The 24,533-nt window shown below is 38.6% G+C and overlaps 2 protein-coding genes across 2 annotated transcripts in view; one reads left to right on the top strand and one right to left on the bottom strand.

Moving 5' to 3' along the window:
- GFM1 (G elongation factor mitochondrial 1) overlaps positions 1-24,533 on the bottom strand; it is a 48,031-nt gene that overhangs the window by 9,942 nt on the left and 13,556 nt on the right. The window contains exons 7-13 of the mRNA XM_015831824.1: positions 20,006-20,160; positions 17,817-17,901; positions 17,502-17,639; positions 15,458-15,559; positions 12,854-12,910; positions 10,598-10,732; positions 10,063-10,145 (exon numbers count right to left, since the gene is read on the bottom strand). Of these exons, the coding sequence (XP_015687310.1) occupies positions 10,063-10,145; positions 10,598-10,732; positions 12,854-12,910; positions 15,458-15,559; positions 17,502-17,639; positions 17,817-17,901; positions 20,006-20,160 (755 nt within the window). The remainder of the gene's footprint in view (positions 1-10,062; positions 10,146-10,597; positions 10,733-12,853; positions 12,911-15,457; positions 15,560-17,501; positions 17,640-17,816; positions 17,902-20,005; positions 20,161-24,533) is intronic.
- Positions 1,389-10,137, top strand: LXN (latexin; the record flags this gene model as incomplete). Its single annotated transcript, XM_015831825.1, is given in 5 exon segments — positions 1,389-1,451; positions 3,192-3,369; positions 5,086-5,222; positions 6,301-6,363; positions 9,805-10,137. Coding segments are annotated over 5 exon segments (525 nt in total), but the record flags the coding sequence as incomplete, so codon positions are not given.

Genomic DNA, 24,533 nt, shown 5'->3' with positions numbered 1-24,533 from the left:
TACAATGCCTTAGTAAGGCCACACTTGGAATACTGCATCCAGTTTTGGTCACCACGATGTAAAAAAGATGTTGAGACTCTAGAAAGAGTACAGAGAAGAGCAACAAAGATGATTAGGGGACTGGAGGCTAAAACATATAAGGAACGGTTGCTGGAATTGGGTATGTCTAGTTTAACGAAGAGAAGGACGAGGGGGGACACGATAGCAGTCTTCCAGTATCTCAGGGGCTGCCACAAAGAAGAGGGAGTCAAGCTATTCTCCAAGGCGCCTGAAGGCAGGACGAGAGGCAATGGGTGGAAACTGATCAAGGAGAGAAGCAACCTAGAACTAAGGAGAAACTTCCTGACAGTTAGAACAATTAACCAATGGAACAACCTGCCTCCAGAAGTGGTGAATGCTCCAACACTGGAGGTTTTTAAGAAGAGACTGGACAGCCGTTTGTCTGAAATGGTGTAGGGTTCCTGCCTGGGCAGGGGGTTGGACTTGATGACCTCCAAGGTCCCTTCCAACTTTATTATTATTATTATTATTATTATTATTATTATTATTATTATTATTATTATTATTATTATTATTATTATTATTATTATTATTATTATTATTATTATTACTATTATTATATGGCTTTACAGGCCTTTCTAAGTAGTTTACAGAGTCACCCTATTGCCCCCAACAATCGTCCTCATTTTCCCCGACCTTGGAAGGATGGAAATCTGAGTCAACCTTGAGCAGGTGAGACTTGAACGGCCAAACTGCCGGCAGTCAGCAGAATTAGTCTGCAATATTGCGTTCTAACCACTGCTCTACCATGGCTCTTCAAATTGAAAATATCAATGGGAAACATTTATTTTTTAAAAAACAAAAAGATTGTTACAGTTGTTTGCATTCCATAAATAACAATACTGATCTGGTCAAAATAGCAACTGAAAATGTTGGGACTATAGTACCAGGGGTAGGCAACTTTGGCTCTTTTATGACTCGTGGACTTCAACTCCATGCTGGCTCAGGAATTCTGGGAGTTGAAGTCCATGAGTCATAAAAGAGCCAAGGTTGCCTACCCCTGGACTATACCCTCACAGCCCAATCATACTTATTGAGGTTATGGGACTTGTACTCCTCAAAACACATGAACACAAGCTGGAAAGGATGGAATAAGTGTACCATGTGCTTACCCTTGCAAGGTTGCCACACTATGAATTTCATAAACACAACAGAATTCTAAAGAATCACTTTATGACAATTCACTCTGTTTTTCAGCAAACGGCTTAACTTAAGGCTTTACACCTTTCCCTTCCTGTTTTCAGTAATAAACCCATACAGATAAAGAATAGCAACCTCTACCAAAATATTCAAGGTAAGCAATGTAATAATTCCTCTTTTTATTTTAGGATATTCCAGGTACTGGGCATAAATACCACCTTACGTTTGAAGTGAAAGAAAGTATTCAGAATGTAAGTTTGGGTCTTATATTTTCTTTAGTATAAGCTGGAACTGGAAATCCCTGACTGTATCTACGACCTCCGGGATTAGACGTAGGGGTGGGGTTTATTTGTATACATTACACCCGTCGGGACGGGATTTAGTGATAAAACTTCGATAATAATCCTTACTCCCTTCGACAAAACTCTTTCCGTTTCCTTTCTGAAGACCCCCCACACAAATACCCACGTACAGACATCCCCGACTCCATAAAATCTTTCCTCTTCTCTAAGCCAACTTCCTCATAATCATAGGTTGGAAGCGTCTTCTAATCCAGTGGTTCTTAACCTGGGCAATATTGCTCCCCAGGGGGCAATTTCAATTTTTTTTGGGGGGATGGAACGAAAAGGGGTGACACGGGGGCGAAGGAACGAAAAGGGGGTGATATGGGGGCGATGGAGCGAGAAGTTTTGGGGACACTTTGGAGACTTTTTCGTACAGTGAATCGCTGTACATCTGTCGTACAAAAACATCAGATCGCTCGCTATTAGTGGATTGAATTGTGTTTTCAAATGTTCCTCCAGCTAGCTTCAGTACAGAACGCCGTACATATGTGAAGACGCATCGCTTATCTTCATGCGCGTTGCGCAGCAGCCTCTACCTATACAGTGGCGCGCCATTGGCCAGAATATGGGAGATATGAGGAAAAGACTGGAAATAAATTATTTGCATCGATATGTCCTGATGACAATTTTAAAGAAAACAAAAAAAGTGTTTGCATAAATTGAAGAATTATTTCCTATGTTGTGATTGAGAGGTTATGTTAGGGGAGGGGGGGCGATGACAACTTCCTCATTGGCTCAAGGGGGCGATTCATTCAAAAAGGTTAAGAACCACTGTAATCCACTACCTGTTTAGAGCAGGAATCCTCAGATCACCCACCCTCTCATGGTTGCTGAGAGCAATACTGGTGATGAAAAAGTGTGTGTGAGAGAGAGCAAATTCAAAGCTGTTGTAAGTTATTAGTCATGTTTTATGGCTTAAGCTCACATATGAACCCAGCAACTGTGGTTTATTATATAATGGCAATTAAAACAAAAACAAAGGTCATTGTTCTTCTCAATCTAGAAGTGAAGGCTTAAAGCCACTCCACCTTTCCCAAATCTCTATTCTCACCTAATACATATCTGATGCTAGTATGTATGTATGTGTGGCTATATAGACTATGTAGACTATAGACTATATATATAGACTATATAGACTATATTGCCCAGATTTGTCAGATGTTTCATTACCTAAAAAGAAAACAAAGTATACACTAAAATGCAAAACCACTTTAAAAAACTAGGACTTGTTGTGATGTGATCTCATTTAGTTTTTTGTTTAATGGAGGCCTTGCATACCATCAAGTTCTTGCTAATGAATCATCCCACAATATAATGTGGAGGATAAATATGAAATGACATCTATCTTTCCTACATAAATGGTTCTACTGACATGACAGAGCAGAAGAGAATGGCAGAACAGAACCCAACATAGAAGGCTACTGTAAACCTTTCAGCCATTATTATTACCCACAAACCTTAAAGTTGCCAAGGTTGAGCAACATTGCTGTAAAGTAAGATTTGATCTATCTCAATCAGATGGCATCAGGTTTACTGTGAACTAAAATAAAGCCAAATGGTAATTCCATGCTGTTAGCAATAGTTTTAAACTGGTCTAATTATTTCTGCAACAGAAGTTTTAAACTGGTCTAATTATTTCTGCAACAGGGCAGCTCCCTGAATTGCACAGCTGAGATACTTTATCATCATGGTGAGACACCTGTTGCTCCTGAAGTACATTATGCTATGGAAGGGGAGTTTGAGACACATTCAAAGGAAGCAGACAGCATATTCTACAACAGAATTCAGCACCTGTCCGAGCCATTAGAGACCAAAAATATACCAGGTAAGCTACTTAAAATGTTGCATTCTGAAGTTAAATAACATCTGCAAATGTTTTCAAATAACCAATGAGGGAGGACCTTAAACATAAACTATTACAGTATATCTTCCTACCTAAAAACTGACAGGGAGCTCCAGAGATTCTTCCCTTCCTCTTAATGGCAGATTTTGCATTTTTCTTTTCCAATATACAAAGTTCTATAGGCCTGACCATATTCCTGTTCATTGCGACGTGTGGCCATTTCCTGCATGCACACACACATTTTTATGAGATCTTTGCATCTATTGACACTTTTCCTTTTAAAAAATATTGCTCTGGTTTATTTCATTTCTGTTGTTCATCTAAATATGGCGAGAATAAGATCTGACTTTTGTTTGAACCAGTCAGAGTTATCATGATGCAGTCCCTTTGAAAACTGTGTTTTGATATATGGAAATACATAAATAGTTAAGGTTTGCACCATGATATCTTATCCTTTTCTTAAAATCCATAAATAAGCAACAATATATAAATGTATTACTTGCATTTCTGACTACAGTGTTTTTGGGTTTTTTCTTAGTAACAAACCAGGAGTCTTAAAAAGTGAATCCTGGTCTCTGCATACTTATGTTATGGTAAATCTATTGCTTTAGTATAAAATACCAGATTTTTTTTTTAATTCCAGAAGATTAACACGGCTATATGGACTATATTGCCCAGATTTGTCAGATGTTTCATTTTTAAGGGAGTAGCGCTCCTCCACACAAAGCTGGTGCACTAGCTGGGGGCCCTCCTCTAAAAGCAAATGGCAACCTTGACCAGATGGGCTTTTGCAAGGATTTGTCTTGTGTGCAAGTTGAATCCCCTTCCTGGACCAGGGTGGGGTGGACTGGGTTCTGCTCATGCCTTAATCGTTTCTCAATTGGATTACTGCATTGTGCTCTATGTTGAGTTGCCTTTGAAGCCATACCTGACATGGGGTGAGATTACTTGCTGCATCATCTGGCCTCTAAAGGGTTCTAGCTATTTCAGATCTAACAGAATGGGAATGATTGAAATCTCTTCTATTAAACACTATAATCTTACAGGACCTTCTTTGTCATGATTGCTGCCCTATAGAACAACTTTACTCTTGAGATCTGGAGAACCCTGACTCTCTCTGTCTTTCAGAAGGCTGAGAAGACCTGTTTTTTTTTCTCATGCATTAGGCCAGGATATATGTATATGTGTGGAGGGGGGAGGTGTCCATTATATGTTTTGTGAAATTGCTATTATTATTAAAACTTAGGATATCTTGTTCTCTCAATTTTTTTAAACTTATAGTGGATTTTAGTAAGATGTTCAACACCCAGTATTATACATTTAAGTTAGGCAGTCATATAAATTTTCTAAACAAACAGAAATTATTTATGGTCCCAGCAGTGATGCAAAACAATAATCATATTTGGCTGTAGCATGTTTATAGCTATTAGAATTATAAGTACCTCCAATATGGATCTTAAGAGTAATACATGCCCACATAGTTCTGGCCATCCAGACTTAGTTTTTTTCTTTTTTCAATAGTTATTTCAGCTACATGGCTATTAGATCAAAGTCCAAATTCCAGATACACAAGGAAGAATGCATGTTGCACACCCAGATAATTTTTTACTAAAGCATGCATATTCACAATACCGCGCCTAGACATGCATTTTCTCTGTTTCAAGATTTGTTTAGTACAACTTTTACTTATATTTCCAGATAATGATGGAAACATGACAGAAGAAATGAAGCCTATTTTCAACTTAGCCAAGGTTGCCTCTGGATATATAGTATGGCAGAATTCGACAGAAAACACTTGGTACAATATGATTCAAATTCAAAATGTCAAACAAATGGTAAGTCAAAGTCTTAACCGATTTCAATTAGTTTCTCCCCCCACACACACACAAAAAAAAGACTGCTTCTCACTTCTACGTTATGACTGTTTTAAGAATACCAACCTCACTATTTATGACTCAAAAATTGCTAACTCATTTCCCCAGAGCAAAAATAATGCAACTGTCCAGAGCCTCCCTTGACAGTGAGATGGGCGGCATAATAAATTTAATAAACAAAATAAACTTTAAAGAACTACAGAGCCAAAGAATAACAAAGTCGTGACATTTTACACTCCCCTCTTGAGAAATCAGGGGTTCACAAATTACAAGATCCATCAGCTCAGGAAAGACTAACAAAATGTCAGCGAGAAAAAGGTGAAAGGGGGGAAAGAGGTTTATTTTACAGGTTAGTTGCAGAAATCTTGAAGACCAGATCCAGGCCTTAGGCCAGGCATTTTCACCCCAGCTTAAAAAGAACATTTCTGAGTACTCTGCTACATTTTACTTTTAATTTTGTTTTGTTCTTTTATAATAGGGCTGTACAAATTTTCTGGACTGATTATTGCACATTTATTTACAGTTTGGTAGCAGGTTACTTGAGGTTGGGAATAATACCAAAAGCAAACATGAGACTGTAGCACAGTATAGATTAGTTCCTGCAGTATGCTGCCTTTAAAAAAAAAAGTTATATTTTGTTTTCCCCTGAAACTATAAGGAATATGAGGTCACAAAAATCCAGCAAGCCAAGGAGTCAGTCCCTAATGATTTAATATTATGACAAAATAAACAGGGTTATAAAATAATAAGCAAAAATAAGCAAACAATTTGCTGGGATAAGACTAGAATGTTTCTCAATAAAGTATAACCATCTGGGTTTTTTAAAAGAGAAAATTTGCAAACCATAGTTGCTTGAGCCAGTAGAATTTTTTTTAAACGTGGGGGTTTTGCACCTAAGCTTGTATGACTAAAAGAAAGGAAAACTAAATCTCTTCTGATTATTCAGTTCCCAAATATACATTCTGTGTATTATATATAATTATCTATACTTAACTGAGAACTGTAGTTGCTGAACTGATTTTCTCTTTTATGGTTTCAGAAAAGAAATGATGACTATCTTGAATTTTCCTATGAGGTTTTATTTCATGATATTGCCTCCCAGGTAAGTAATATTTTGAAAAAGTTTTTTTTTAAAAAAAAGGCACAGTGGAAGTTATACATCTTATTTTCATATAACAACAACACTGGCAACAGTCAAGGACACTAAACTGGACAGAAATGGTTCCAAAATAGGGAGCAATGATGTACAGAAAGTCCTCAACTTACAATAGCAATAAGACTTATATACCGCTTCACAGTGCTTTAAAACACTCTCTAAGCCAGGGGTCCCCAATCCCCGATCCATGGACCGGTACTGAGCCACAGCATGCCCACAACCGGTCTGCACAAACAAGCAGCTTAAGTCCCATCTGTGGGATGCAGGCAGCACACAAAATCACGCACTGTCTGGTACGCAGAAAAACCTTTCTCCACAGAACCGGTCCCTGGTGCCCAAAAGGTTGGGGACCTTGCTCTAAGTGGTTTACAGAGTCATCATATTGCCCCCAACAATCTGGGTCCTAATTTTACCAACCTCGGAAGGATGGAAGGCTTGAATCCACCTTGAGCCGGTCAGACTCAAACTCGAACTCCTAGCAGTGAAGAGTGAATTAGCCTGCAATACTGCATTCTAACCACTGCGCCACCTCAATTGCAAGCAGAATTTCTGTTGTTAAGCGAGTCATGCCCAATTTTAAGATCTGATTGCCATGGTTGTTGAGTGAATCACTGTAGTTATTAAGAGACTCACACAGGTGTTAAGCAAATCCAGCTTCCCCCATTGACTTTGCTTGTTGGAAGTGAATTGGGAAGGTCCCAAATGGTGACCAGATGACCCTGGGACGCTGCAACCATTGAAAATACATGCCAATTGCCACGCACCCAAATTTTGATCATGTGACCGTGGGGATGGTGCAACGATCATAAGTATGAGAATCACTCATTAGTCACTTTTTCAGTGCTGCTATAACTTTGAATGGTTGTAAATCGAGAACTTCCTGTAGCCTCTACTCTGAGTGCAGTCTGATCTGATCCATGCCCAGCAACAAGTAAGAGCAAGATAGCCCAAAGAACAAGATAACACTCTTACTCTAGTCGAAAGCAGATCCCAGCATTTGTTTTCAGAATGGGAATGGGGCTTAATGCTATAATTCAATGAGGGCAAAAAAAAAAGCATGGGATATTTTGGCTTCTAAACCACCTGTATTAGTCAAACAAAGCCCCACAAGACCAGACCTGTGAATTCCATGGTAATAAATCTAAATTTGACAGGGAACTCATGGTAATTATTGGGAAGAACAGCAGGGATTGAGTAAGATGCCCAAGTCCAGAGAACAGTTAAACTGAATGTATTAATATCAGTTTCAAAATTCATGTTGCACTGATCAAAGACGTCTTGGTAGGGAATCTAAATGCCTGTAAGGATTCCATTTTTCAAATTAGCAAGTTACAGGGGTTCTTTTACAACAGCATTTACTAGTAAAACAAGTGATGAAGACTTCACAGAGCGCCATGAAAACCTCACTTGCTGATTTCTAAGCATATAGTAGTTCTTATTAAAGGGAGTGGAAAGAGAATTATCATTTCCTTTGATCTAGATGCCCCTTTTTTATCTAGTTAGCAACTTTGGATATCCAGTACAAGTAGTCCTCGACTTATGACCACAAATGAGCCCAAAATTTATGATGCTAAGTGAAACATTTGTTAAGTGAGTTTTGCCCCATTTCATGACTTTTCTTGCCACGGTTGCTAAGTAAATCATTGTTAAGTTAATAGCCCAATTAAGTGAATCTGGTTTCCCCATTGACGTTGCTTGTCAGAAGGTCACAAAAGGTGTTCACATGATCTGGGGACACTGTGACCTTCATAAATATGAACCAGTTGCCAAGCATCCAAATCTTGATCACATGATCATGAGGATGCTGCAATGGTCATAATGTAAAAAAATGGTCATAAATCAGTTTTTCCAGTGATGTTGTAACTTCGAATGGTCATTACATGAACTGTTGTAAGTCAAAGACTACCTGTACATACTTCTAAGAAAATAGGGAGCACAATACAGTCCTAAGCTTTAGGACTGAGTTGAGGACCAAAAAGGACCTCAATTGAGTTGAGGACTGAAATTTAACCAAAGATGAATATTGTTTATTTTCCTGAATTGAATCTCAGAAACTAGAAATTCTATATTTGAAGTTTTTTTCCCTAGCTGGTCACAGGAATTCACTGTTGAGTATTCCCAATGTCAGGCCATTTCTCTGATATAGCGAACAGAAAAGTGTGGTCTCTTCCCTGTTAGAATTCCAGTAGACTACCAAGACCTGGCTATTTCAAAGGGCCTTTATAATAGTGGTGAGTACTTGACTGCCTCTTCAAGATGTAGCAACAGGTTGTAGCTGGGTTATGTTAGTTACAAATCCTGCTGATTGGATATGCTCATATATTTTATCTAAGTATTACCATTTGCCCCTAGTGTTTTTTAAAAACTGAACTGTAGAATAAGGGCTGCTGCTCAGAGTTGAACATATTTGAGTGACACATAAGCCAGAGTAATCAATCATCCTGCTGGGTTTTGCCCAATGTTCAATCCTGTCAAGGACATTTTGAAATATGCCGTTGCTCTCTAAAGCTTTAGCCACTAGTTCTGTTTTAGTGTCATATGCAGGCGGAGCCCTTTTGTAAGATGTGAGTTAATTGCAAGGTTAGAGCAAAGTCCACCTCCTACGCCAGTGTTGCTCAACCCTGACAATTTTAAGGCATGTGGACTTCAACTCCCAGAATTCCACAGCCAGCATTGCTGGCTGTGGAATTCTGGGAGTTGACGTCCACATGCCTTAAAATTGTCAAGGTTGAGAAACACTGTCCTACGCTTTTCCTAAAAACATCATAGCATTACAAGATAACGGTAGCCAGGGAACTCACTTTCATGCAATCATGAAATATGGGAAGATTCAGCAGTGGTACTGCATATTGTTCAGAAAAGGCAGTGGGAACTGAAATAGCAGATGTACAAAGGACAAGAGTAGAGATACACATACATACACGCACGAACACAAACAGAAACACATACACATTTTCATTCAAATTTCATTATCCACAAAGTTTGATTTAACTAGGGCTGTGAAGTTCACCTCTATTTTGCATCCTGAAACAAACTTAGAGCAGCCTTGCAAACTTTTTGTTTCACAATTCAAAAGCCTAAGAGCACATTTGCATTACCGATCTGAAAATATAACCTTCAAATAAAAGTGCATCAGACATTGTTTTAGGATGTTTTTTCTGTGATCCTCATTCTGAATTGTCCTGGTCTACAGCTCAATAATTTTTATGAATAGGAAAAAAAGAGGTAGGAAAATCGGAAAGAAATGAAACATGGCATAAAATACCCCCCACTCCCCCAAAAAAAGGAACAGAACCTTGTTTTGGTGCCATGCTCAGAAATAAAATACACTTCCCAGATTTCCCTCAAACTTAGATAGTTCTAATATTTCCTTTTCTCTATTTGCAGGAAATTATTCCTTGGCACATGCAAGTTGTATGGCATCCACAGCATGGAGTGAAAGTAGCAGAGAATAGTCGCCAGTCAAAGTGATTTTAATTCTTGCAGGTTATTGAACTAATGAGGTGAAAGCAGCTACAAATAGCCAATAAAATTACTACTTGGAGGTTTCTGACACCCTTCCAATTCTGCTTATCCTCCAAGAACCTAAGTAAATATCCTCGGACCCTGGTCTGGCAGCACTTACTTATTAGACTGAATACTTACGGTATAGTGGCCTCAATGCTCTCTCTGAATGCTACTTTAGGCTTTCCAGTCACACAAGGACAACCGTATTCTCTTTCCATCCTCTAAACAGAAAGGACACGAAGTTTTTATTGATTTAAATGCACGGCCAAAGAGATATATTTTGGCTAAACAGCCTAACTTAATGCTATTAAGCAGCAGAATTCCAACAATGTTATCACTGAAACAAATGCAAGCTAAAATTGGGAAGGCAGAAGATACTTTGATTTCTCCCTAAACAGAATATTTTATCTATGTAACAGATGCAACGTTGCCTCCTAATGTGTAAGTATATATATATTTTCTTTAGTAAAAATTCATTGCTCCAAATGCTCCAAAAATGGAAACCTGATCTTCAAATATCATAATACAAGAAACTGATAGCAGGAGATATTGATTTATTTGGTGAGATATGGAACCCGTAACTGTACTAGGTTCCAACAGGCCAGGTTAAAGAAATGTTTTTGTCAAGTGACAGTACAACAGCATCATTCCCAGTGTAAACTTTAACACTCACCTGAGCATAGATTTCCAGGTGTAGTTCTCCCATTCCTGAAACAATCGTCTCTTTGCTCTCAGTGTCAAAATGGACTCGGAAAGTGGGATCTTCTCTTACAAAACGGTTAATGCCTTTGGCAAACCTGTCATCATTCTAAAAAGAGAGAATATTTATTCAGTTTATATGGCTACCTAATCAAAGTGAAGTACTATACCAGTGGTGGCAAACCTATGGCACGGGTGCCAGAGGCAGCACTCGGAGCCCTCTCTATGAGCACATGTGCCGTTGCCCCAGCCTTGCCTCTCCCCCGCAACCCGCTCACCAGCAGTCCCCCTGGAAGAGAGTTGCTCCCGAGCGTGGCCCACATGGAGCAGTGCAGCCAAGGACATGGTAGCCAGACAGCGTAGAAAAGATTCTGCTCTCACGCCCCATCGTGCACAGTTGATACTGGGAGGCGCAGGCAGAGGGTGTGGCTGCCATGACGCTGCTGAGCGATCAGCGGGCCCTGGAGGCTGCCATGATGCTGCTGAGCGATCGGCGGGCAGGCGGGGTGGGGGTAGAGTGGGGGCGGGGCCCGTTTTTGGGCACTCGGTCTCTAAAAGGTTCGCCATACTGTACTATACAGTGGATTAAAAATATGATTTAAGATGTCCCAAATTCACTAACAGCAGTGCAACAAAAGTCAAATAGGAAACAATCAGCTGATTCACAATTGCCCTGCTGAGAAAACATTAAAGCTGATCATGCTTTTCTGAAGATCAGCATGGTCAGGGCCAAACAAGCCTCAGAGGGAATGCTGTTCCAAACTTAGGAGCAGCACTAAACAAGGCACACCCAAGGAGTCCCACAACATGACACTGTATCAGCCTTTGAGGTAGGTCAAATCAGTAAATAGGGAAAGAGCCGTCCAATTCAGGGCCATCATTACCTGCTTATTCCAAATCATGACAACAGACCAATCTAGTATGTCACAATCTTGAAGGCCTGGGGAAAGTTCATAGTTGTCATGCTGGCCATGAAGAGCCAAGCTGCTTCAAACTCTGGACCAACACGGTGCAAGTTAAAGTCTCCTGACTCCCCACGCGTATGGGAAATTTAATCAACAGCCTTAAGGGGTACACAGCAGGAAAGCCAACACAGCAACAACAAATCTCAACTGATAAAGAATCTGATTATCTGTGAGGCACTCCAATACAAAATCCGAAAGAATAAATCCACATTTTTCCATTCATTGAATAATTTAACAATTCAAAAAGCTTGAGTTTCAATCGAGGCTTATTCTGGAGGAGAACATAAACATACTTGCTACAAATGGAGAATTTCTTACTTTGGGGTCATGTTAACTTATCTGGGAACACAATTAGGAATGTAAAAAAAAATCATACTGACATTTAAGACATCAAGCCTATCAAATGTTTATAGAGGGTACTCAAAATGACCACTTAACGCTGAAGTTATGGCACTGAACGAGTGGTAGTTTTGACTGATCCTCCAAGTTCTGGTCACAGCACCCCTGTGGTCACATGATCACGATTTGGGTGGTTGGTAACTGGCTCACATTTGAGACTGTTTGCAGCATCCTGTGGTCACGTGATTGCCATTTGTGACTTTCCCTACTGACTTTCCACAAGCAAAATCAATAGGGAAGCCAGTAGTAAAGGTTGCAAGTTGCTCCTGTAAGTCACTCCTTCTGCTTTTTCTATCGAGGAGCTCTGCTATGGAGTACATGAGCCCAGGGATCTCATATTCTGTAGTGTAGCTCACCACATCCCACCTGCCTGCTCAGGCTCTGCGGCAACCCCTCCGCCATCCAGCCATGCTTGCACCTGGTTGCAGCATCCTCTCGCAATGTATAGCATTCACCTGCCCCCTGGTCTGCTTGCAAGCCACCAAAGGAAAGACTTGTGACCAGGATTTTCAGCCTCCTGCTGGCTTCCCCACTGCTTGTCCTAGTCACATGAGGTCCTCAGTTAAGGAACTGCAATCCTCACATAATGACAGCAACAGGGGCTACCAGGATTGATGTTGCTAAGCAATGCGGTCACATAATGTTGAGCTTTGTGACTGCACTGCTTAGCGATGGAAATTCCACTTGCAGTTACTATTGTTAAGCAAGGAGAATCTGTAGCAGAAAAAGAGCTTCTGTACTGAAATGTTTCAATTACATTTTAATGGCAGAAATGCCACCATATTCTTGCCCACTCCTATCAAAAAGCCCCAATCAGATCACACTTAATTTATTCCACCAGTTGTTGTTTTACTTCAGATCCCTACCTTGTTGACTGGCTTCATTGTTATGGAAACAACAGGATCAGGTACATGAATGGGTTCCTATAAAGAGAGTCCATAGAAACAATTTCACAATGTAAACTTTCTAGAAGTCATCGCTGCTGGTAGACAAGTTCTTCCAAAGATTAAAAACATTTAATGAAGGCATTATAAAGTAAACATGCTTTTTCTTGAATGTGTTTCATACCATTATATTATTCTAACAAGCTATAGTTATTAGAATATCACTGTACTGTCTTCCTGCACCACCTATAATTCAAAATGTCCAGTGTTAGATCCTTATTATTGCAGGACTATATAATATTTGAAAAGTTGGGGGCCATTTGATGATTCTATATTGTTCCTGGAAACAATAGGGCTAATTATTTTTATCTGTGATTTGGGGAAGTTCAGGTGAAAGGCTTCTAGGATACAAACTGCTCCTACTCCAAACATTACATAACTCCTGAAAACATGAAATCATGCTGCTGAAATTCATCTATTTTGGTGGGTGTGACTTGGAGTTCCACCATCTTGTATTATAGCATCAAATCTGTAGACTTCATGGAGGGGAAATGGGAAAATCTAATTAAATAAACACCAAGAGCTTTGAATTATAGCATGCATGAAGAGAATGGATGCTTTTAAGTTACTAGTTTATCGCTGGCTATGGAGGCTTGCTTGCAGCTTGTATTCACCAACAACCAACCAAATTTAAAACTAGCCAAAAAAAATTATTTCTGTCTCTCATTAACAAGGACAAAAGTTATATCGTAAAACAAGTCTGCAGCAGCCATTGGAAAAATAAATAGGACACAGCAATTTGCAGAATCTGGGACATTCACGACTAACCATAAATTTTGTTACAAATCTGCAACATATATGAGTCAATGAGGGAATTACTGTTATATTCAAGAACTAAATATAGAACAATGCTTGCAACTAGGAAACAATATTCTCCCTTTTGTCTCCACCCTCAGTTGTAATTACAGCTGTGCAACTTATTGGTTAGTTTTGCTACTACCTATCAATGAAAAAGCTGTCACTGAATCTTTTTCACACTTGATTAAAATGTATCAAATAAATCACATAGATGAAAGTTCAGAGATTCCATTTTTTTTCACTCTATAAAAGTATATCTACAAAATGCCACACCTTTCATACTACTCTATTGCAATCATATGAATATAATGTTTAGTTTAATAGAAAAGACAACCTCTTCAAATAAAAGCTGAAATACAAGAACTTCATATATCACATTTTGAGACATATAATAAAAATATAAGACCTGAGAGAAACACATATGTAATTAAAGTGTGTTTATTAGGCTCATGGAGTGTCATTACCTAGCCAACTTGGTTGACACAGTATGCCAAGAGAAGCTGAGCAGGGTAGGACATGGTCATATTTGGACATTAGATTATTAAGAAAAAAAATCCCAAGGCTACAGGGAGGATCTGAAGGTTAAACAAAATTACTGGAAGAAGACAATGGCAAACCACTAGTGTTGCTATGAAAGCTGCATGAACATATGTAGTCAGGAAAACAACGAGAATTAAACTTGACTTAAAGGTTCATTTGTATGCTTTTGAGGGAGTTGGGATTAACTGAATGTGGGTTGATAACATTGCAAACCTAACTGGTTTAAGAGCATTCAAAAACTATTTCAACTGCTATCAGATATGAATTAATTCCTCCAGAACTGTGTCGGTGATGTTTATTTATTGGAATTTATTTAAGGCCTGGGAAGAGAGACACTGGAAGCATGCCCCAGGCTTTTACTTCCCAACTTAATAATGATAATGATAATAATAATAATAATAACAACAACAACAAGAACAACAACAAGAACAACAACAAGAACTTCCTTCATTGTACAGGGAAAGCTAAAAACAGACTAACAATAGAATAAGCAGAATGGGAGATTTCCTTTCTTTACTCACACCTATTTTCACAAGGAGCTCAGAGAAAACACTCATGCCTCTTTCCAAATCTTAGGAATGTTTTCCAAAACAGGTTATCCAAACACTTTCTTCTTAGAGAAAGTCATATTACCTTATATATAAAGCATGGTTTACATTCATCTATATATCTACCTAATTGAGTTATACCCTACTTTTCCTCCAGGAAACTCAGTAAGGAACTTCCTCCTTCTCTTAACAACAACTCTAAGAGTGGTTGGTCCAAAGACATCCAGTGAGTTTCCTTGAGTGAAGGTGGACTTGAACTTGGGTCTCTTTGGTCCTAATCCAATACATCCACACACTATTCTGACTGTTTTTAAGACAAAACACAAGAAAGATTCACTGCATGATATGTTTCTTCGTATTCCTACTCTACCAGAGTGCAGAACCTCTGTTTCTAAGGTTAATATATTTATGTCTTGTGTTTTCAAAAGCTTGTATATAGCAGGCTAATATATTGATAGATAAATGCACAAATGTGTGTATGTTTTGGACTAGGAAAAGGAAGACATCCCCACATACAAACATAATTTGAAATGTTCAAAATCTCTTTTGAAAAATTCACATTTATAGATAGGGAAAACTGGAACCAAATTTTTAAGACTTAAAACAAAAAAAAGCTGCAACAGCCCAGTTAACAACTTACCATAGAATGGTCAGTATGGTCTTTCTCTGTGAATGTATCTCCACTAGCACAATCAATGCCAAAAAACGCACAGATATCCCCTGCATAAACCTCGTCCACATCCTAGCAAAATAAAACAATATTTTAGATAGTTATTATACTAAGTACGTGGCATGAGATGGTGTTGGCAAAGTATAACCTTAATAAACAGAAACTGGCTCAGCTGATTTTAGTGCATATATATAAACATACATGATTAAGCATGAAATAAAATTTCAGAATTTTAAATTCATTTACATAGGTAAGTGCATGATTTTTCAAGAGCAATGAAACAATGTACTGCTATATATCAGAGAATCGGCATGATTTTAGCTAGTGGGTACATTACGCATTTTGAAACCCTGTTGTGGGCCATCTTAGAAAGCATTTGCCATGGGGAGATGATGGCCTGATCACAAACTGGCTGCCAATCATAAATCATCTGTTCTGATAAGACTGAAAAAATGGCAAGCAGCTCCCAACAGGGTGAAAAGCTGATTGTTTACACAAGGAAAACAAATTCAAGGAAAAGGTTAATTACCATCCCTGATTCATGAAGCAAAGTCTTCAAACTAAACTAAGTTAAGAGAGACTCCTACCTCTGTAACATATTAAGATGAAGAATTAAGGATTCTATTTGTACTGCCCAAAGGACAGGTACTTCTTAAATTTATGTTTACACTCCTCTATCCACAAATGTTGTTCCTCTTTCCTTTTTTCCTTGTAAAGGCCCAGCAATTTAGATGAAAATGGCCTTGGATTCCAACAGACTTTTGCTATTTCTTGAAAGCTGTTCTATTTATTTGATGTGCAAAGAAAATGGGAGCCACAAAGAAGAGAATGGGGAGAGTGCATTGGCACAGATCAGGGTTGTGGGAAGCACAGGACGCAACAAAACGAGTCAGGCAGAAGATAATTCTGAGGTCTTCAAGGGGTCACACTCTTAGATAGGCAACTTCTCCACATTTTGAATGGAGAGTGAACAGTGGAACAGACTGTCTTGGAGAGTGATGAACTCCCTTTGAAAAAAGAGGACAATCAGTGATGAAGCATCAACTGATCTTCTAGGGCAGCAGGAAGCTATGTTAAATAAATAAACTCCAAGTTCTTGCCAACTGTTTGATCATCTCCTCCTCCTCCTCCTCCTCCTCCTCCTCCTCCTCTATTCAGCATAGAAACAATTCCTCTCCATGGAGAAGAACCAAGGCACCCAAAAAAAGCAGATATGCAAATTAGAGCAAAATACTTTTACACCCCACACAATATACATAATATAGCTTCCTTTTGTGTTTTTACATTTTGGAATATCTTTTGCCTACAAAAGATTGGTTGGCGGCCCGGTGAGAAAGGAAGGGGCAGGCACCTTTATGCGTGCTTGTGCACAGACACAAATGTGGCTGCACGTGCATGCGTGCGAACGGGGCCACGAGCATGCACGCTACACAAATGGGGCTGCTAATGCCGGCGCAAGGCTCGTGGTGAGGCTAGCGCTGATGGAAGGATGACCGCATGCACATATGCGTGTGCACTGGCTAGCCACTCATGCGGCCCGGTGGCCAAGAGGCCACAGCCCAGCAGTGGGCTGCAGCCCACAGGTTGGGAACCTCTGGCCTACAATATATATGTAAAATGATGTAATATTTACACTGGGGAATAGCTTAAAAAGAGGAGGTGTCCTTCCTTTTGATCAGAGCCAGAATAAGGATGCAGGAGACAACCAATGGGAAGCCAAGTTGTTCTCATCTCTCAGGGCTCTTGTTGTTCATTATTCTATGACAGATGTGACCAGAGGAGAAACCGAGAACAGAATAGTCCACTATAGTTAGAAAAGAAAATGTAAGGTGTGTGCTATAAGAACAGAGTCCCCACTGTGCAGATCAGGGACTCTTCTCTTCAATATCCTTGCTTTGATACAGACTCAGTGCAACCGCATCCTGAATTACTTCTGCTTATTAAGGAGGAGAGTTCATCTGCTGAAAAAAAGGCTACATAAATTGGAAATGGCATGTCTTAACACCTCACTCACCTCCAGCTTGTCTGCATGCATGCGGGCGAATCGTTGTACTCGTGTCTTTTTCTGAGTCCTGGTGTTATAGATATAGCTACTTTTCTTTAGCATCCCTTGATAAACACGAACATATGTCAGCTGCCCAAAACGTCCAGCCTGGAAGTAGCAAAAACCAAAAGCTCAGGGGTTTTAAAAAATAAATAAATAAGACTTTCCCTCAAAACATAATATATCCTTAAACATCTACTCAGTTTAGCAGCCACCCTGATTTTCACAGAGGAAATACCTTTCTAATAATTGCAAATATTTTATTAAATAAAAATATAAACTTACCTCAAGTTTAAATGCCAGGCCCAAAAATGGCAGGGAATCATCTCTGGCGGAACCTAGCAAAATCCTGGATTTTTCCGGATTATCCCTTCAGCAAAATAAAATTTAGTTTAAATGCCAATATTTTAAAGGTAGTTATCAATCTGTTATTGTTGTGGAGCTTTAATGTACAGAGTAACTTAATGCACATTATCACAAGCTATGAAAACCTATGTAAGATGAAGAATTAGCATTTGAGCACTCTGCAGCTTGTACTACCGTATCAGGTTCTGTGGAGTTGGACAATAGTAGTGTAAGAGAGCTGGAGATGGTATGGAAGCAGCATTGTCTATAGATAATAGTACCAGTTATTCTGGTGTCTGACAGATCCTGCATATGAAAGAACTGAAAAACTATAAAGCCAGTGTTCTGGCGATGCCCTCCCAAAACAATGTCTTCATAAGATATTTTATGCACATCTACAAATGCTTTATGTTGTAACTCATAGAATAAACATCAACACAGGGATGTTGGCCAATGATGAACTACTATAAAAAGCTTCATCTATACTAGCTACCGTTGCAACAGCAGATGACATGACTGTTTGAATGGGCTGTGCAATGTTTCTGATCTGAATCAGAAAAGCTGCTTCAAATCATATGGGAGTATAAATACAGCATCTGCCTGTCACTCATTAAAGCAGCTGCATCTGTTTCCAGGAGGGTCTGGCTTCAGCAGAAGTCACAATGTGTTGTTTTAATGAATCAAGTGGTGCTGCATTTCTCTTCCTGAATCAAATCAAATCTGAAGCTCTATACAGCCCTCTTCACTAATGTATCACTAAGCTCAATAACCAGCAGCAATTCAGTTTTTTAATGGTCTCCCATCTGTAGGCTACACTGATGTATCTATTATCTCAGGAGATGATTTTATAGGTATACTGAACATGAGGCATAAGGGTCTATGACAATTCAACGCGGCCAACTCGCCCTGGCCAACTCACTGTGGGACAAGAGTTACACTGATATCAAAGAAATGGTGGAATAGAATCATTAAAGAAAGGATGCAAAAGCCAGGAAAGAATGAAATGTGAATGACAAAAATTAAATAATCTTTTATTTTAAATAATTAAATTGAATTGTTAAATTGTCCTGCAGCGAGTTGTCCCATTGCGAGTTGGCTGTGGTGAGTTGGCCACGGAGAATTGGCCGCAGCGATTTGGCTGCAGCAGGTTGTCCCATTCCATACTTCACAGTATTTTGGCTGGGCTCTCCAGGTTTTGGGAGTAGCCACTTCAGTTTTAAATTGGGGCCACTTTGAAGTATCTGTCAACAGCATGCTTTAAATCTGGATCTGCCACAATGCTAATGGATCTCAAATTTACTTTCCTTATTTCCTGCTAAAGTATCAAAGTCATATCTTCTATCTATAGGCAAGAAATTCTGCAGTACTACAGATCTAAGGATATCTCTCATGTATGATTTAGTTTTATGTTTAACAGAAGCAAAGAGCAGGACAATAGGTACTGAAGTACTTGTCTGGAATGTCAGTCTCTTAACTTTTTTTCTTAGTCTTTGAGCAGCTGGTAGAGTCAAGGCCATGCCATGCTGTCAATCTGTAGGATGTTCTATAAAGATGCCTCAGATATCACAAAACAACAATATCTCTATGCCAAGGAAAATTATTTTGTGAAACAAAGAATTGCAATAAGTGATTCTATGACGTGGACTTTTCACAGCCTAAGAAAATAGACAGTGTTTTATAAAACCTAGCTCCAAATATCTGCATATTTCTTCATATTTCTTCAATGGTTAACCCCTTCCCCTATCCATCAAATGCCTTAACACTGACTTAAAATTTAATGCAGTTTGCCCCAAAACAGAGTAAGAAAACAATTTTATATGTATGAGTTTCAATGATAACTGGAATAATATATTTTAATTTAAGCAATATTAATGGTCAAAATCCTGGAAGAAAGCAAACTGCATTACCTAGTTTCTATCATCTCCAAGGTGCAGCGGTATATAGTCATTGGGGTGATGTTTGTTTGTTTAGGAAAAGGTCTATACAAACTAGATCAGCTTTTCATAGTCTGGTGCTCTCTCAAATGAGCTAGAATTACAAGTTCCCAGATTCGCAACCATGCAATCCCATCTAAAGGGGAACCATATCATAAATATGTGTTTTCTCCTCCATTCATTCTTAGTACTTACTTCTGGTTCAATAATGCGTAATTCTGCACTTCTGATGGATTTGGGAGATATGCCAGAACAGCATCCAACAGAGGTTGCACCCCTTTATTCTTCAGAGCACTTCCAAGCAGTACAGGGGTGAAGGTCCTGCTGAGGGTTGCTCTTCTTACTGCAAGCTAGGAAGTATCACAACATTTATATTTCATTATTAACAATTACTTGCATCCACTTGTCCTACCAAATGAAAAACACGAATCTTGGCCTACGAAAAATATAGCAGAAATGTTGCTTCATTCACCATGGTGGCAATAAGTTCTTTAAACTGGACATATGTTCATTTTAAAAACAAAAAGCTTCCCTGTTTTGTTTTGTTTTTCATTTCTCAAGATGTGGCTAAGTCTATTCAGAACACACTTATTACCCCTTTCTTCTTCTTCTTGATGGAATTGCCTGTGGGTTGTACAGTAATAGAAACATCTGATTAAAGATTGTTTGAAGGATTAGAAAAACCATTATTAAACAAAAAACTGTACAGGAGTTCTGGGCTTCAATAAGCTGAACAGAGGACCAAGAGGACAATAAAAGTTGAAGAATGAGCTCAACTTCAGCTCAGAACATTGCTGGAGCCATGAATGTTATCAACTGAGAGGCTGTGGGCTTTAGAGCAAGATATCCTATCTTAATATGATATAAAGAAAGCTGAAATGAAGCAAAAGAACCCATTCAGAAACTCAAAATCCTACCCACTGAATCTAGGCTTGCTTAGTCTTATGATTTGATACTGTTTATCAGTCATAGGAGCCAATGATTCATATCTGAAATTGGCGAATGAAGATTCTGAATTCCTGTTAGTTTACTAAAGCTAACATCTTTAAACCTTCAGAATATAAAACCTTGTCATGCTTCTCCTGACAGATTAGGTGGGAACCAATTAAACAGGAACTCAAGCAATTAAGAAGTTTTGGTAGACATTTCATTTGCTGAAAGGCTAAGAAGTTGCTATAAAAATTCCAATGACTCCAGTATATCGAATTCAAGACCTATTTATGGTGAAATCAATGTTCAGATTCTTGCATCTCTTTCTCCCGCGTGAACTCTGCAGGTCTCTCTTTCAAATGGGAAGCCTGATTTTCCACCTGACTCTTGTTCTGATAACAGCTATAACAGATACCAGTTGTTCTCCTCTTAGCAGGAGAGCTAACTTTCAAAATGTCCAGGTGAAGGTCTTAAATTTCAAATCTCTTTTTGCCCCAATCGTACGATATCTGCGAGAGAGACAGAGTTCTAGAAAAATCTGTTCCTGTTCCAGCACTTTCAACTTCCTCCCCATCCTTAGCCTTATACTTTGACAAATTACTTTTGTTACCTGCTTTCTCAGGGTGTAACACAATAGCCAGACTTTCATTTCAGCAACAAATTATTTAATATGAACAAAAATCCAGTAATTCAGGGCTTTTCAACCAGTGGTACGGGTACCACCTGTGGTACATTGGCACCGGGCAGGTGGTATGCGACCATCCTAGAAAAGTGGTAACTGGGGAGGGGAATGAGAGTGCCGCCGGGTGGGCAGGCAGGTGTCTTGCTTGGCTGTGGCTTGGGGGGCACTTTTTTCAGTGCCATTGTAACTTCAAACAGTCACTAAGCGAACTGTTGTAAGTCGAGGATTACCTGTACTTTATCACTTTTTTCCTTTTTTGGGGGGGTCATCAAGTTTTTGACACCTTGCTAGGCGACTAGTGGTACTCGGATATTGCCATATCCTAAAAGTGGTACAATGGGTGAAAAGGTTGAAAAGCCCTGCAGTAATTTAAGCATTTGACCTTTAGTAAACAAGGAGAATTTGGTTCTTGATGACTCAGTGGCCATGTTAGTTTCCTGGCAATAATGCAAAATTGTTTCTACTGCCTTCATCTCATATTTTTTATTTTCTAATTTGGTCTGTAGCTGTGAAAATTCCTGCTCAGCTTTCTGAGATCAGCCAAAATTGTTTTAGTGTTGCCACCTCCCGTGACACTTGCTAAAAATAAATGTCCAGCAAGTTTCTCCATAAAAATAATCTAGATAATCACCTGGCTGCCTGCCACAGTGTAAACATTAATCACTGGACAAATTAGCTCAAACAAGCCCAATCTTTGGTCTTTCTCACATCTATTAAACAATGTAAAATCAGCTAGCTATGGTATATGCTCTGCTGGGGGGAGACCGAAGTATTTTTCATCTCACTAAGCAGAAAAGCATAGATTAGTATAACGCTTCAAAACTCAGGCTAAAATAATTTACAACTTTTATTGTAATAAACTGGTCTCAAAGAAATCTGCATGAAATAAGAAATGCTCCTGTTCTAAACAGCAGTCTTAAGTTACCTTCCTATATCTACAGTTGCTGCAATTTATAAATACAGCACAAAGGCTATAATTTTGCTTTGATTTTGTTGAAGCTTTGTAAGACATATGAATGTAGGTTTATTACAGCACTCAGGAAACAGAAGTAGACAAACAGAAGCCATAGCAAAATGTTTGTTATCTTTAGCCGCCAAGAGGAACAATTTTGCTAAAGGTTTCATCTAGAAAGATAGATGAGACATATGGTCATATTTAGGCCATAGCTGTGCTAAAAGTAGCAAGCATCAGGTGATGAAAAAAACTATTCAAATAAGGGAGAGCAATTACTAGTCAGAGCTGAAAATAGACTAGATAAGAAGTTTTAATTATATAATGTAACAGCCTAATGTCAAGTTTCACGTTTATGATTACCGCCACCAAATCAGCAATGACGACTCTGGAAAGTAGGAGACAAAAAATGGTATCCTTTTTTCTTTCTTTTCTTCTGAAAAATGCCTACATGCTGAAGAATGGTAGAACATCTTATTTTAAACCAATACAGAACGATTTCATATTTTTTTTCATTCTTGCATCTTCTTGGTATTTTCCTATTTAATTATTTCATTCTCAACTAGCAGTTCAACATTCTTTGACAGGCATTTATCGACCCCATGCTTAGAACTGAAATGATATAATTCACAAATTTATATAATCCTGAGAATCTACACAATTACCTAAGTCTGTAGAAACTGATATTTGAGTGAAGTTCTTTTCCTTTTAAATTCACATTTGTCTCCATAAAATTATTTAAAGTCTTTTTTAAATGTAACTTAAGCAAAACATCCATTTCTGTCTTTGTGGTAAGGGATTCTACAAGCTAATTGTGGTTTATGTGAAGAAACAAAATATGTTTAGGACTGAAATAGGTTGAAGATGCTTCATTCTATTTTGTATTAATCTTAGTTTGCATAGATAAAAAGGCACAAGTAATTTAGTGAGTGGGCTGAACATGTGGACATTTTCCAAATTAAGACAAAAGACTTCAGTCCATTGAAGGTTTTGCAGAATTGAAGTAGTTACTTTTACACTAAAATATATAAGATCAGCCTGTACATATTTCTGCTGGATTTTCAAAGTATACAAATACTGAAGTACTCAAAGCAGTTTAGTAACTCTCAACTGAGGTGGAGATTCCAAATTAATTCTCCAACCGAAATCCTAGAGTAATACGACCTTGGGAACCAAATGATTATATAAGAGCACTTAACATGGAACTTAATCTTTTAATTGTCATGTAAGAGACAGGATCAAGCAGCAAATTGAATAACCACCAGCATGTAGCAGTTTCCCAGACTATAAGTCATCAAATTCTAAGAAGGATAACAGGAGATGACTTCCAAATGCCAGAGCCTGTATTTTCCAGGCTCATCAAGTCTTCAAGCCAAACTCAGTCCTAAACTAAGCAAGTTCAGCTGTGGTGACATAGTTTCCATTTACACTCCTCAATTTATACATTAGAGGAAGTAATTAAGTAAATTGTCAAGGATAAACTTGCAATAAAATAGTCTTTCAGCAGAACAGTATGTATTTTTCTTTGAAACAACTATCAATATTTAAGTCCCAACATCACAGGTATACAGATTAGATAGGAAAGCAAGAGTAGAAATGATGACCTACAAGATCTGTCACAACCTTGTCTACCACACTAAACAGCTGGTTTCCTTCAGGCAGCTTCCTTACCCTCCAGTCATTTGTAGCTATTAATGACTGGTTTCAAAAGCTTAATGCTTCCCTGGATAGCAGCAAAGTGTCATGAGGAAGATATTGCAGATACGTATACTTTCTAATGCTGCAATTTAGTTCAGCTCTTAAAAGTAATAAAATACAATAATCTATATTCAAAGCTGTAACAAACGAATGCTGGCTGTATCAACCTCCTACAGTATCACATGAAGTGTTAATACCACTTTATAATGCTTTGGTAAGACCACTCTTGGAATACTGCATCCAGTTTTGGCCTTCACAATGTAAAAAAAGATGTTGAGACTCTAGAAAGAGTGCAGAGAAGAGTAACAAAAATGATTTAGGGACTAGAGGCTAAAACATATAAAGAATGGTTGCAGGAATTGGGTATGTCTAGTTTAATGAAAAAAAGACTAGGGGTGAAATGATAGCAGTGTTCCAATATCTCAGGGATTGCCACAAAGAAGAGGGAATCAAGCTATTCT

This window comes from Protobothrops mucrosquamatus, unplaced genomic scaffold (genome assembly GCF_001527695.2).
Source record: "Protobothrops mucrosquamatus isolate PMUCROS unplaced genomic scaffold, P.Mucros_1.0 scaffold_281, whole genome shotgun sequence".
Lineage (NCBI taxonomy): Eukaryota > Metazoa > Chordata > Lepidosauria > Squamata > Viperidae > Protobothrops > Protobothrops mucrosquamatus.
This window is presented reverse-complemented; position numbering and strand designations above follow the sequence as displayed.